This window comes from Nicotiana tomentosiformis, chromosome 3 (genome assembly GCF_000390325.3).
Source record: "Nicotiana tomentosiformis chromosome 3, ASM39032v3, whole genome shotgun sequence".
Taxonomy (NCBI): Eukaryota; Viridiplantae; Streptophyta; class Magnoliopsida; order Solanales; family Solanaceae; genus Nicotiana; species Nicotiana tomentosiformis.
The window spans coordinates 119123078-119138235 of NC_090814.1; the positions used below are offsets into that span (position 1 = coordinate 119123078).

At 41.4% G+C, this 15158-nt stretch overlaps 2 protein-coding genes across 2 annotated transcripts; both read left to right on the plus strand.

The window, feature by feature from the left end:
- Positions 1-5507: 5507 nt before the first annotated feature.
- Positions 5508-5810, plus strand: LOC138908409 (uncharacterized). Its single transcript, XM_070199074.1, has one exon. The coding sequence runs from the start codon at positions 5508-5510 to the stop codon at positions 5808-5810; it is 303 nt and encodes a 100-aa protein (XP_070055175.1).
- A 2893-nt stretch (positions 5811-8703) lies between these two features.
- LOC108942898 (uncharacterized mitochondrial protein AtMg00810-like) lies at positions 8704-9509 on the plus strand. Its single transcript, XM_018766382.1, has 2 exons — positions 8704-9129; positions 9186-9509. The coding sequence occupies exons 1-2, from the start codon at positions 8704-8706 to the stop codon at positions 9507-9509; spliced, it is 750 nt and encodes a 249-aa protein (XP_018621898.1).
- The last annotated feature ends 5649 nt before the right edge of the window (positions 9510-15158 follow it).

A 15158-nucleotide genomic window follows, 5' to 3' on the forward strand; every position in this document is an offset into this window, starting at 1 on the left:
ACACATAATGAACCCTACACCGGTAGGGCATATAATTCACAATTTGTAATTAATTATCCTGAAATTACATCAAAACTTATCGATATGAGTAGTAGAAAGCCACATTTAGCCTCACAGCTCTTATTAGTGACCAACATGGAATGATATGCGTAGTTATCTCTATAGAATCTCCCAACAGGAGTAAAACATAAATAGATTATAAAATTACGAACCTCACTCATAAGTGGAGCACAATAGGAGGACTCGTTTTGATACTCAGAATCAAATAAAGCTAAGGAAATTATTTCTTTATTTTAGATCGAGGTCGTACCTGTAACGATACCTTCTGATGTAACGACCTCCGCCATACCATAAAAAAATATAACAACGGCTGGGTCTCTACCTCTAGGATGCCTTCTACCCGCCTGTCCTCCACCCTTAACTGATTGTGTGGGTGGTGTAGTAATTGCAATGGGGCACGTAGCCTGAGTGCTTTGATGAAATATATCTCTCCCGAGTTTGGGACAATTTTCTCATGATGTGCCTGGTATCACCGTATTTATAACAACCCCTTTGCGGGTTTGGCTGCTCATATTGAGTCTGTGCCAGATAACTGGAATAACCATTTTTAGGAACTCATGTCAGTGGTGCATTAAAAGAACTTACTGAAGCACCCCGGATAATCCGATGTGCGGACTGGGCTGGCCTACTACCCGAGCCCCCGCTATAATGATTTATACCTACAGAGTAGAATCCACCGAATCCCCAGAACTTCGAGACAACTAGGTCTCCTTATCTTGGCAATTTCTACCACTAGCGGAAATGAAGTATTAGCATGTAGCTCCCGAGTCGTACCAAATTTTACGATTATAACTGGGTCCTTCAATGAGTCTGTAGACTCGCTCTTTGGCTGTAGGAAGCAAAGTAGGAAATATGACGGGCTAACTTATTAAACCTGATGGCATATTATGACACTGTCATGGTGACCTAACGCAATCGTTCAAACACTATGCGCCATGCATTATGGAGAGTCCGGGAACAAACTTCTTCAAAAGCATTTCTGAGAACTGAGCCAAGTGGGCGGTGTTGCATTGGCTGGTCTGCCCTCTTCATAGGCTTGCCACAGACACCTGTGGAGAATTATCTCTCCCAAGGCCAATTTCTTCTTTTGCTATGCTGACTCAACACTGTTGAGCTGACCCATTTCTTAACATACTCTTCGAATCTTCTTTAGGGTAACCCTTAACCCTATTTATACACAACGATCACAAAATTAGAGCTCCATACATGCAAATCTTGGCACGAACCACATAGTCCAGAATCTCGTCAACCATTGTACTTCCTCTGAAGCACCCCAAAATCTGCAACCATGACGTCCACGCTGAGTAAACCTTCTGTAAATTTAAAGTTATTACTCTAATTCCTTCGGTACTGAAGTATAGGATTATTAAGTAGGCGGACATACCGCAAGTTCCAAACTTATCCTCTATAAAATCTCAGGCCTTAAACATGTGTAAAATTTGGAGAACCTTTTAGTACCACATATATACATTTAAGGCCAAAACTGATATAACACATGACCCCGCAATCCATCCGTTGATAGTGGACTCCCCCACTCGACGCGAAGTCATAATTCACCACGTCCGATAATCCACAATATTAACCTTCACAGCTCGTATAAATCAACCAGATGCCCAGGTCCGTTGCACCTCCCACATGATTCACTAGGTGATCTCCCAATACGTTCGCATATTTAGTCGGAATCACATGTTGAGGCAATGTTTTAGCATCTCTGGCTCCCTTGTAGTCCATCTACGGCATCACGAACCGTCGACGCACAACTGATACCGATTGCGCAATGTCATACATGAATGGATACAAAGGAATATGAGATATGTTTTTCAAGATAAATCAATGTCGCACGATAAGGAATGAAAGAAGTGGAATTATTCCTAAACTTTGTAGCCTCTGGAAGATAAGTACAGACGTCTCTGTACCGATCCTTGAGACTCTACTAAGCTTGCTCGTGACTCGTGAGACCTATGTAACCTAGTGCTCTGATACCAACTATCACGACCCGAAATTCTCACCTTCAGACCGTGATGGCGCCTAATATTTCACTTGATAGGCAAGCTAACGTTAGAATAATATTATCCATTTTTAAAATAATTTTTTTTAAAATTTATTAATAACAAAGAACAAATGCGAAAGTAAAGTCTGAAATGTAGTAAATAATCCTTAAAAATAACATTGTCTAAATAATATCCCAGAATTGGTGTTACAAGTGTACGAGCTTCTAGAATAATACATATAAAGGTCTGAATAAAATAAAGCTGTCTGGAAACAAACACATGGCTAAAGTAAAATAGACGGGGACTTCAGAATTGCGAATGCAGTGCAGTTATACCTCGAGTCTCCTCTGAGAAATCCGAACAAGTCTATGGTACGCCGTTGGGACCAACTCCGAAATCTGCACAAGAAGTGCAGAGTGTAGTATCAGTACAACCGACCCCATGTACTAGTAAGTACTGAGCCTAACCTCGACGAAGTAGTGACGAGGCTAAGGCGGTTCACTTACATTAACCTGTATGTAATATTAGTAACAACAAAAAATAATAGAAACAAATCAGGTAACTCATTTATAATAATTGAAGCAAATTCAGCAGTCATAACCAATTATCATTTCCATCAATTCTGTTTCAGCGTGCAACCCGCTCTCACAATATATTCACATTCAATTCTGTTGCAGCGTGCAACCCGCTCTCCCAATATATTCTTTTTAATCAAGTCTGTCATATATTTATTTCAATCAAGTATATATAGACTTTTAATTAAGTCTGTTGCGGCATGCAATCCGATCCCCCAATATTGATTTTTAAATAAGTCTATTGCGCGTGCAATCCGATCCCCCAATATTGACTTTTAAATAAGTCTATTGCGGCATGCAATCCGATCCCCCAAATATTGACTTTTAATAAGTCTGTTGCGGCGTGCAATCCGATCCCCCAAATATTGACTTTTAATAAGTCTATTACGGCGTGCACTTCAATCCCCCAAATATTGACTTTTAATAAGTCTGTTGCGGCATGAAACCCGATCCTCCAATATGGGCTTTTAATAAGTCTGTTGCGGCATGCAACCCGATCCTCCAATATGGAATTTTTTATTAAGTCTGTTGCGGCGTGCAACCCGATCCTCCAATATATTCATTTCGATCAATTCTGTTGCGACGTGCAACCCGCTCCTCCAATATATATATATATATATATATATATATATATATATATATATATATATATATATATATATATATATATATTTACCAATTCAATGTTGTTGCGGCGTGCAAACCGCTCCTCCAATATATTCATGTACCAATTCTTATAGAAGAAATTTCCCCAATAAATACAACAATTAATATAAAATTATAAGACAACAACTATACAATAATTATAATTTAATTATGAAATAAATAATGACAAATAGCAAGCTATTATGGATATCAGAGAGAAAATAGGCAGTTTAATATTTAATATGCTAAATGTCAAATAACAATTAAGACACATAATTCAAATAGCATGTAACAATTAATGCAAGAATTCAAGGATTAATATTTGACAAAGAATAGGAGAGAAATAATTATTACAATAATTAATTCATGATTTAAAATAATTTATAATTTTTCAAGTAAGTAGGCAAACAATTAATTTGACGACGTATAGACACTCGTCACCTCGCCTATACGTCGTTCAAATGCATTTCACATAACAAATAATTTAAGGGTTCCATTCCCTCAAGTCAAGGTTAACCACGACACTTACCTCGCTTTGTAAATTCCAATCAATTACTCGAACACAGCTTTTCCTTTTAAATTTGTCTCCAAAAGTTTCAAATCTATTCACAAACAATTCGATATACTCAATACGAATCATAGGAATTAATTTCATATGAATTTACTAATTTTCCGGATAAAAATCTAAAATTTATTTAAATATTCGATAGTGAAATCCACGTCTCAAATTCCGGGAAAACTCGCGAAATCCGATTACCCGTTCCGCTACGAGTTCAACAATACAAAAATTATCCAATTCCGATGTCAATTGGACCTTTAAATCTAAATTTTTCGTTTTTGGAAAGTTTTACAAAAATTCCAACTTCTTCCATCTAAATCTGAAATAAATGATGAATATAGACATGGATTTATGAAATATAATCACTTTTGGTTAAAGAACACTTACCCAATTCAAAGTCGTGAAAAACTCTTTCAAATCGCCCAAAAACCGAGGTTTTAAGACCCAAACAAAATGAAGAAAAATGGGCATTTTCGATTCTTATGTTTTTGTAAATTTTCCACTTCTACGACGAAATTGTCGCATCTACGACGTCTCTTTTGCAATTGAAAATGCCGCTTCTGCGAAGAAGGGCTGGCCAGGCGAAGGCTCGCATCTGCGGAGGAAAATGCGCATCTGCACTGCAATCCGCTTCTACTATCGCAGAGTCCGCTTCTGCGGACGCGCGGGTGCATTCAACTTTCCGCACCTACGGCTTTTTGCCCAGCTTTCCCAGGCCGCTTCTGCGAGGAATTTCTCGCTTCTGCGGCCAAGGCTTCGCAGAAGCGAAGGCACCAGAAGCAGTAAAGTTCCATATTTTTGCTTAAGTCCAATTTTTTGTTCCGATTTCGATTTGAATCACACTCGGGGTACTCGGGACCCCGTCCGAATATACCAACAAGTCTCGTAATATAATACGGACTTACTCGGGGTTTAAAATCACGTCAAACAACACTGAAATTACAATTCACCCCTCGATTCGAACTTTGAGTTTTAAACTTTTCAATTTGCAAATCTCGTGCCAAAACATATTAAATGAATCCGGAATGACTTCAAATTTGGCACACAAGTCATAAATGACATAACAGAGCTATTCAAATTTCTAGAATCGGATTCCGGCTCCGATATCAAAAAGTCAACCCCGTGGTCAAACTTGGAAATCTTTAGCCTTTAAATTACTAGTTTCCGTTAAATGGTCATAACTTGAGCTAGGGACCTCCAAATTAAATTCCGGGAATACGCCCAAGTCCCAAATCACGATACGGAGTTATCGGAACTGTCAAAATACTAATCCGGGTCCGTTTGCTCAAAACGTTGACCAAAGTCAACTCACTTGAGTTTTATGGCTCTATTTCACATTTTAATCCATTTTTCACATAAAATCTTTCCGAAAAATTTTATGGACTGTGCACGCAAGTCGAAAAATGATAAATAGTGCTTTTGAGGTCTTAGAAAATAGAATTACTTATTAAATTTAAAGATGACATTTTGGATCATCACATGTTTATAGATGGGAAGTGTCTCAAAGAGCAATACAAATGTGACTTAGAGCATGAATGGGAAAGATGTAATGCATTCATATTATCTTAGATTACCAATTCTGTATCGAAATAGCTAGAAAATGGATTAATGTAATCAACCAACGCACATAATGTCTGGGTAGATTTGAAAGAGCATTTTGATAAGAAGAATCTGTCGATGGTGTATCAATTATTACGTGAAATCTGCACCATGAGCCAAAGGACTACTTCAGTTTCAGAGAATTTTTCAAAACTGAAAAATGCTTGGGATGAGTATTGGTCAATGGTACCATTTCTCTATGATTGTGAGAAACACAAGAAGTATGCAGAACATATGGAGCAACAGAAGTTAGTACAGTTCCTGATGGGATTAAATAAAACTTATGCACAAGAAAGGAGTCAAGTGTTGTTGACTATACTAGTTCCCACATTTAATCAAGCTTACAACATGATCATGCAAGATGAGAGCCAAAGAGCATAATCTAGCATGATTTCACAGCTTAGCTCAGGATTGTAGTAGACGAATATGACTGATCCAATAGTTTTTGCTTTTACTCAGAACATTAGGTTCAAGAAGAATAGTGGAATGTGCTGTGATTATTGCCATTTGAAGGGGCATTTGAAGGAGAATTGGTACAAGTTAGTGGGATATCCTCCAAGTCATAAGTTTAACAGAAAAAAGGGCTTTGACAGGTCACAAGGTTCAGGAAATTACAGGGGAGCATCAGTAAATAATGCCAACTATATGGAGGAACCAGAAACTAGTAGTATGCCAACACATAGTGTCTTGCCAATGTTCACTGCAAATCAATATCAACAACTCTTGAAGCTGATCAATCAAGAGTCGACTATTACAGAGGCAAGAGCTAATATGGAAGGTATAAAAGAACTTCTTGATACTTGTTTGTTTGCAGGTTCTGAACCTAATTCTTGGGTGATTGACACTAGAGCCTCAAAACATATGGTTTCTAGCCTCAATCTTTTAACTGAATCTACTCCTGTTAAGTCTAATTCCAACAAAGTATATCTGCCTAATGGGCACACAACTTCAGTAACACACACATGATCCTTAATATTACGAAATGAACTTTCATTGTATAATATGTTGCATGTTCCAAACTTTCTATACAATCTAATATCAGTCTCCAAACTCACCAAGGCATTGAAGTGTTGTGCTTTATTCTTCCATGAGTTTTACATCTTTCAGGACTTTTGCACTAGTAAGGTGAATGGGATTGGTAAAGAGAAGGATGGTGTCTACATACTTCAACCTACCAAGAAGCCATTACCAGTTAAAGAACCTGAACAGTCTTCTCTTTCAATGCTCAGTACACCTACTCCAGTTAATAGTTCTACTCCAGCTCTGCACACATCAGTTTCAGATTCATCTCACTCTTCATCACAGGAATCCATTCATTGCAATATATGGCATCAAATACTTGGACATGCACCAATAACAGTCATACAAAAAATACTTTTCTTGAAGAACCAATTGTTGAATAATGACACTATGCCTTGTACTGTTTGTCCTTTAGCCATGCAAACTAGATTTTCCTTTCCTACTAGTGTTAAGAAAATTGTATCCCCTTTTGAGATTGTACATATAAATATGTGGGGTCCATATAGACAATGTACTTACAATGGATATAGATACTAACTTACTATTGTGGATGATTACTCTAGAATGACATGGCTTTATCTAATGAGAATGAAAAGTGATTCCTTTCTTTTGATCAAGTCCTTTCTTACCTTAGCTAAAACACAATTCTCTGCAACCATTAAAGTCATCAGAACTGATAATGGCCTTGAATTTTTTAATTAACAAGTTTCAACGCTCTTTACTTCTCTTGGAATTGTTCATCAGAGTTTTTGTGTACACACTCCACAACAAAATAAAGTGGCTGAAAGAAAACATAGGCATTTACTTGAAATGGCTAGATCTCTTAGATTCCAAGATCATGCACCTTTAAAAATTTGGGGGAATGTGTTCTCACAATAGCTTTCCTTATCAATAGGCTGCCATCTTCAGTGCTTTCAGGAAAATCACCTTTTGAGTTGTTTCATGGCTATTCACCCTCTCTTACTCACATCAAGGTGTTTGATTGTCTATGTTATGCAACTACTCCTCATCTCCTTGACAAATTTGCTTCTAGAGCTATTCCTTCCATCTTCATGGGATACTCAGAAACACAGAAAGGTTACAAGCTTCATAACATTTCCATTGGCACTTTCTTTGTCAATAGGGATGTATCTTTTAGAGAAAGTGTGTTTCCCTTCAAACATCCTAAATCCACTTTTCTGTGTCATCCTCCTTCTGATTCCACTGACCTTTTTCCTCCTAAGTCTACCATTCCTCCCACTGATGATACATTTCATAAAATTCCCATGCCAGGCTCAGATACTCCTGAAGCCTTTCCTTCCTCATCCTCTACTCTTGTCATTCCTTCTAGTCCTATCTCTGATTCTCCTCTCTTACCTCACACTCCTGTTACATCTCCTTCTCAGTCCTCTCCATGCCCTTTGCCTCACCCTTCCCTTCCTCACCTACTGGTCTTAGAAGATTTCTCAGAACTTCTAAATCTCCTATTTGGCTTACAGATTATGTCCCTGGCACTAAGTCTTCTAATACTCCTTATCCATTATATGCTTCCCTTTGTTATTCCACCTTATCTCATTCTTACAGGGCATGTCTTACTATTTTTTCTTCTATTGTTGTGCTCCACTCCTTTGAACATGCTGTTAGTGATAGTAATTGGGTTCATTCTATGAACCTTGAAGTTCAGGCTCTCATTGACAATCATACCTGGGAGTTAGTGGATCTGCCTGCAGACAAAACTCCAATTGGGTGTAAGTGGGTATTTAAAGTGAATTATAAAGTTGATGGGACTGTGGAAAAGTATAAGGCAAGACTTGTTGCCAAGGGATTTACTCAGCAAGAGGGTCTTGATTATCATGAGACCTTTTTCCCTATAGTTAAGATGGTCATTGTCAGAAGTGTTGTGGCTATTGCAGCTCAACATAATTGGCATTTATTCCAGATGAGTGTCCACAATACCTTCTTCCAAGGGGATCTTTCTAAAGAGGTCTACATATCTTTGCCTCGGGGATTTGGTAGTCAGGGGGAGACTAAAGTATGCAAACTCCTCAAATCCCTCTATGGTCTTAAACAGGCTAGCAGACAATGGAATTTGAAGCTCACATCAGCTCTTATACAATCTTGCTTCACACAAAGCAAACTGAATTACTCTCTATTCACCAAAAGATAGGACAATGACATAGTTATCATCCTGGTTTATGTTGATGATTTATTAATTACAGGGAGTGACCATGAGCTAATTCAAGAGGCCAAAACTATATTGAAAGACAACTTAAAAATGAAGGACTTAGGAGAGTTGGGATTTTTTCTAGAAATTGAATTTGCAAGGTCAAGCAAAGGAATTCTTATGAACCATAGAAAATATGTATTAGAGCTTGTCTCAGAGTGTGGATTGGGAGCAGCAAAGCCAACTGATTCACCACTGGATCAGAACATGAAACTCACCAGGGTAGATTATGACAAGCATTTTGGACGACAAGCAACTGATGGAGATCTGGAGGACAGAAGAGTATATCAAAGGCTAATTGGGAGGCTCTTATATCTGGCAATCACACGACCTGATATATCTTTTGCAGTTCAGGTTCTGAGTCAGTTCATGAATGCTCCAAAACAGTCTCACTATGAAGCAACTGTAAGGGTAGTAAAATATGTGAAAGGATCACCAGGACAGGGACTGTTAATGAGCAGCAAAGCTACTGGAAAAGTGGGAGGCTCTTATATCTGGCAATCACAAGACCTGATATATCTTTTGCAGTTCAGGTTCTGAGTCAGTTCATGAATGCTCCAAAACAGTCTCACTATGAAGCAACTTTAAGGGTAGTAAAATATGTGAAAGGATCACCAGGACAGGGACTGTTAATGAGCAGCAAAGCTAGTGGAAAAGTGACTGCATTTTGTGATGCAGATTGGGCATCTTGTTCAATTACCAGGAAGTCAGTCACAGGATATTGCATAAAACTAGGAGATTCCATTATCTCATGGAAATCCAAGAAACAGAGTACTGTGTCAAGGAGTTCAACAGAGGTTGAGTGTAGAAGTATGGCCACTGCTGTAGTTGTTAGAACAGTTGGGAATGAAGGTTGACTTACCTATGGAGCTTCATTGTGATAACAAAGAAGCCTTACAAATTGCATCTAATCTGATGTATCATGAGTGCACGAAGCACATAGAGATCGATTGCCACTTTATTAGAAAAAAGTTGCAACAAAGGTTGATCAAACCAACACATGTCCCAAGCAGGAGCCAAATCGCAGACATACTTACCAAAGCACTCGGAAAGCAATTACATAGTGAAATGGTTTGCAAGTTGAGGATGATAAACATTTTCTCACTACTCAACTTGAGGGGGAGTGTAGAAATTAGTCATAGCAGTAGCTGTTGTACATATGCAGCTGTAGTTGTACAGAGTTAGTTGTAAAGAGAGTTAGTAGGTTAGTTAATTAATTGTATAAGTTGAGGTATAGTAGTATTATTATAAATAGTTCAAGGGTTACAAGTGTAACAACTAACTACTTCATTTTATACTTTTTACAAAGGCAATACAGAGTAGTTCTCTCTCTATCTGTGATTGTTCTTCTCTCCTCTCAAACTCAGAATCAGTTTCCATTTCAACAGTTTCATTTAGCTAGTGTTATTAGCGATTAACTATTTGAGAGCAGATAGCGATATATTTGTGAACAGATATCAGTATTTGAGAAGGGATAGCAAGTTATCCCACATTAAAAAATATACAAAAAGAATTAAGTATGTTTAAACACTTCTTATGCAACTTAAAACCAGGTGATTTTGAGTACTTGGCAGTTGGCTGTGAGCCTAATTAAACTGCAGCGCTGAGAAATTGTATTGTGTGTGTTTATTCGATTTAGGACATCCAGGATGTGTGTGTATACATATATACTATTACGCGGCGCCTTCCTGAAGTTCCTTGGAAGGGCGACGTAAGGCTAAGTAACCGATGTCAGTGCGGTTGCTATGCGCCAACTGAGGCCCTCGCCGTACGCTAGACTAGATTGTCAGTGCCATACAGGAAAGCCAATGTCGTGAGCAATTGAGCAGCGGAAAATGAGCAACTGATGATGAAAGCTGATGATTGTATTGATGATTATGAAAGCTATTACAAGATGAAATGCGGTGTCGGGGGGAGAGACACCAGTACAGAGAATTGTTTGAATGCTTGAATGTTTGAATGCTTTGGTCCCCCTTAATAATGCTTAAAAAAAAATAAACCAAAGTTACATGAGTTGACCTAAGAAAGATGTAGAAGCACACTGAAAATGAATGAAGTAAAACTACTCTATAATTACAATAAAAAGGACTTTGTCTTCTATGGAAGCAAGTCCGATGGCAGCAACTTTGTCTTGAGCAGCAGGGTCTGCGCGCGCATTGTTGTGGGCGCGCGCGGCACTATTTGGATCTGCCAGCGGCTGGGCGCTGGTGCTTGGCATTGGGTCTGCGCGCGAGGCACTGTCTGGGTGTGCGGCGCTGATGGCAACATGATGATTTGTGCGTGCGGCATTGTTGGTGCGCGCGGCACTGATGGCATTGGTCAGCCGCTGGGCGCTGGCATTGAATATCGGTGGGGCGACAGAGGCGCATGCTTGCTTGTTACATAGCGCTACCGAGACCACGGGGCCAACCGTGGCGCTAGGCGTTGGGAGGCTTTCCGGGACGCCACGGGGCGCGTCCAAGGGATCATGGGTCGATGATGGAAAGCAGCCCATGACATTCTCCCCCACCTGAGTTGGCGACGTCCTCGGAGCCTTACCTGCAGGATGATGATGCTTGGTCAGGCTCTTGATGGCTGGGAGGTCTGTTCCCCTCGGTGCTGTGAGATGTCTTTCTGAATGATCTTCCATGCATTTCTGAACTGGCCTGAGGCGGCTGACATGGAAGACTGGATGGATTTTCCACCAGGCTGGTGTGTTCAGCTGGTATGTGGATTTCCCGATGCGCCTTTCAATGGAAAAAGGCCCGATGTAGCTTGGCAATAGGCGAGGATCTTGGGTCCTCTTTGCAAACAGGTTCCACCTCGGGGTTCTTACCATCACTTTGTCCCCTGCTTGATGTTGGGCAAAGCGACGGTTTTGTTCGGCATGCTTCGTTGCCCTGTCTTGGGCATTGACAAGATAGCTCCGCACTATCTTCAAAGTTTGTTCCCATTCTGTAGAGAAACTGGCAGCTCGATGAGATGATGGTATGGTTGGTGCATTCACATTATGTGGGAGTAGCGGTTGATGTCCGGTAATAATTTCTGGGTGTCCGGTTGATGTGGGAGTAGCTGGGTGACCCGACTTGGCCTTTGGGAATGCTTGGCAAGTCTTCACACAATGAGAGGCGCCATGAGCTGTTGGACCCCGATGATGTGATACCTGTTTGATGATGTTGAGGGCGGCCGGAACTATGGGTTCAGGTCTGTTGGTTCCCTCCTTAAACTGCATGGCCATGATGTTTCCAGCGGCCATCTTCTTGGATATGCATGGTATGGTGTGGGGTTTGGCCCCGTTGTCTCCCATCATTAGGAGCCTGTTGGCATATGGTACCGGGATGGTGTTGGTCTGCCTGAGGAATTCCAGTCCCACTATCAATTCGAAGTCATCGATGATAGCTATGCGTAGGTCGAATATTCCCTTGTATGGGCCAAGCTGGATTGGCCCTTCTTTGGCTATTCCACTCACTTGCTGAGATGGAGAGTTGATAGCCTTGACACGACCCTTGCATTTTTGCACTGCTAGACCGAGGCGTTGCACCTGAGTTGAGGCCAGGTAGTTGTGGCTAGCACCCGTGTCTATCAATGCCCGAATAGGTCTGACATTTACTTTCATGTCAACGAACATTAAGGTCCTCTTTTGTGATGTGGGAGGCCTCACGTCCGCCTTTCGTTTTCCTTTCTTGTCAATTGGGAATGCCTTCTTCTTGGGGTTGCCAGTACTGGTTCCCGCCAAGGTATCATGAATGGAGCCAACAAATACGTTGAAGGCACCTACTTGATCGGCGTCGTCTGAGCCATCGGTATCTGACTCGTCATCGTCAACAGTTTGTTGAGCATTGACTTGTGTATTGGGGCATTGATTGTTCCAATGTTCCCCGCCGCAATGACGGCATTCTGATGGGGGCTTTCTCCCCTGATGGTTGTTAACTGATGCAGTAGTGTTACTGCTTGAGGTAGGAGTCTTGGATTTGGATGTACCTCGATCTCCTCCGTTTCTGTTGGGGCTACCGTTGCTAGGTTGGCTCCCGTTGTATCCCCCTCGGACAGGCGGCTGGGGACTATCCTTCTGAGTTTCCAACTGATAATCCCCAAGGCACTCTGCAGCTTGAATGGCCTTGGGCAGGGTATCTACCCGTTGTCTTTGCAGTTCCATACGAGCATGAGGTTTCAAACCTTCTATGAATGCGAACAGTTTGTCTTTGTCCCCCATATCCCGAATGTTTAGCATGAGTGCGGAGAATTCACGCACGTAGTCCCGCACCGACCTGGTGTGGTGGAGTTCACGCAACTTTCTTCGTGCATTGTATTCCACATTTTCGGGGAAGAACTGCAGGCGTATGGCGGCCTTCAGTTCTGCCCATGTCTGGAGAGTATCTTCACCGGCCCTGATGGCTTCGTATTTGACTCGCCACCAGAGTTTTGCATCGCCTTGAAGATACATGGCAGCAGTTGCTACCTTTTTGGATTCTTCCAAATGTCCAACGGCATCGAAGTATTGTTCGATGTCGAAGATGAAGTTTTCCACTTCTTTAGCATCCCGGGCTCCGTTGTATGGCTTGGGCTCCGGAATTTTCAGCTTTTGTGGAATGGGGGCAATGTTCATGGCACCCCTGATGTGGTTTTCGCCTCCTTTGAGCAGGCTTTGTAGTGCAGCATTGACAACATTGAGTTGGCCTGTCAAGTTGTCTATGGTTTGCTGCATGACTGTCAGTCTGTCTGCCTCTACTTCCCGATGGGCTAAATCCTCGGCACGCTCCTGTTGGAGGTCCTCGAATTAGCCATGAATTTTGGTTGCCTCGACAGCAGCCGTTTGCCGGTCTTCCTCAGAGTCTTGACTGATGTTTGCTATGTCATTTTTGGCTTGCCGCATTCTGCGGTCCAGGTCGTCCAACCTTTGCACTAGGCTGGTTTTTAGATCAGGCAACGTATCCACGATGGGCCGTAATGCGTCAACTGTCTCTTCTAGGGTCGTGATGCGATCCCCGTGATTTACCATGGTCAGAAATGGTGATGATGATGCCAATGAGTTCCCTCGTCCGATGTCGAGCCTAGGCTCTGATACCAACTGTTACGCGGCGCCTTCCTGAAGTTCCTTGGAAGGGCGACGTAAGGCTAAGCAACCGATGTCAGTGCGGTTGCTATGCGCCAACTGAGTCCCTCGCCGTACGCTAGACTAGATTGTCAGTGCCGTACAGGAAAGCCAATATCGTGAGCAATTGAGCAGCGAAAAATGAGCAACTGATGATGAAAGCTGATGATTGTATTGATGATTATGAAAGCTATTACAAGATGAAATGCGGTGTCGGGGGGGAGAGACACCAGTACAGAGAATTGTTTGAATGCTTGAATGTTTGAATGCTTTGGTCCCCCTTAATAATGCTTAAAAAAATAAACCAAAGTTACATGAGTTGACCTAAGAAAGCTGTAGAAGCACACTGAAAATGAATGAAGTAAAACTACTCTATAATTACAATGAAAAGGACTTAGTCTTCTATGGAAGCAAGTCCGATGGCAGCAACTTTGTCTTGAGCAGCAGGGTCTGCGCGCGCATTGCTGTGGGCGCGCGCGGCACTATTTGGATCTGCCAGCGGCTGGGCGCTGGTGCTTGGCATTGGGTCTGCGCGCGGGGCACTGTCTGGGTGTGCGGCGCTGATGGCAACATGATGATTTGTGCGCGCGGCATTGTTGGTGCGCGCGGCACTGATGGCATTGGTCAGCCGCTGGGCGCTGGAATTGAATATTGGTGGGGCGACAGAGGCGCATGCTCGCTTGTCACTTGGCGCTGCCGAGACCACGGGGCCGACCGTGGCGCTAGGCGTTGGGAGGCTTGCCGGGACGCCACGGGGCGCGTCCAAGGGGTCATGGGTCGATGATGGAAAGCAGCCCATGACAATACACACACATATATACATATTATTACATACGTAAGACAAAAAACTTCGTGTCCGTATTTCCTCTCTTCTCAACTTTGAAGTGTTAATCAAAATGTATTATTCAAGTGAATTTCAACTTGCTTTATATAAATCTTGAAAAAAGTGTGTTTAGCACCCATAAGCAACAGATAATATAATGGGGTTTAAGTTTCATAAGAACGTTGAGTACACTATTAAAGTCACCATCTACTATCTTCTGCATATTTTTCCCGACAGATTATAAACTTGACAATATGAAATTTCAGACATTGGATGAGATGCGGCATGTTACAGAAAAATAAGGGCGTTAACTATAGCAAGCAGACTAGCCTGATCAGTTTCAAGCGTGGACCATTTATTTATTTTTATTCTTGTTTCTCTTTTTTAAAAAATGACTGGATGGAAATCGAAAGTTCAATTCAAAGGGATCGCAGTTATGACGTGCCTAAGTCATGTTTACTCGTTTAAGCTTCTAACGGCATGCGCCAGGTACCAAAATTGTACACGGTTGCATAATCCTAATGTAATCCATAGGTGTATTATATTTAGGACGGATACGGTAAGTTCAATTGAACATATTAATTAATTTTATATGATTCGAGCTATATGTAC

Bases quoted from the DNA above. Each gene is read 5' to 3' on its own strand.
- LOC138908409 (XM_070199074.1), top strand. From the start codon at position 5,508: ATGGTGTATCAATTATTACGTGAAATCTGCACCATGAGCCAAAGGACT.
- LOC108942898 (XM_018766382.1), top strand. From the start codon at position 8,704: ATGAAGGACTTAGGAGAGTTGGGATTTTTTCTAGAAATTGAATTTGCA. The intron at 9,130-9,185 runs GTGGGAGGCTCT...TTTGCAGTTCAG, and splicing joins GCAGCAAAGCTACTGGAAAA to GTTCTGAGTCAGTTCATGAA.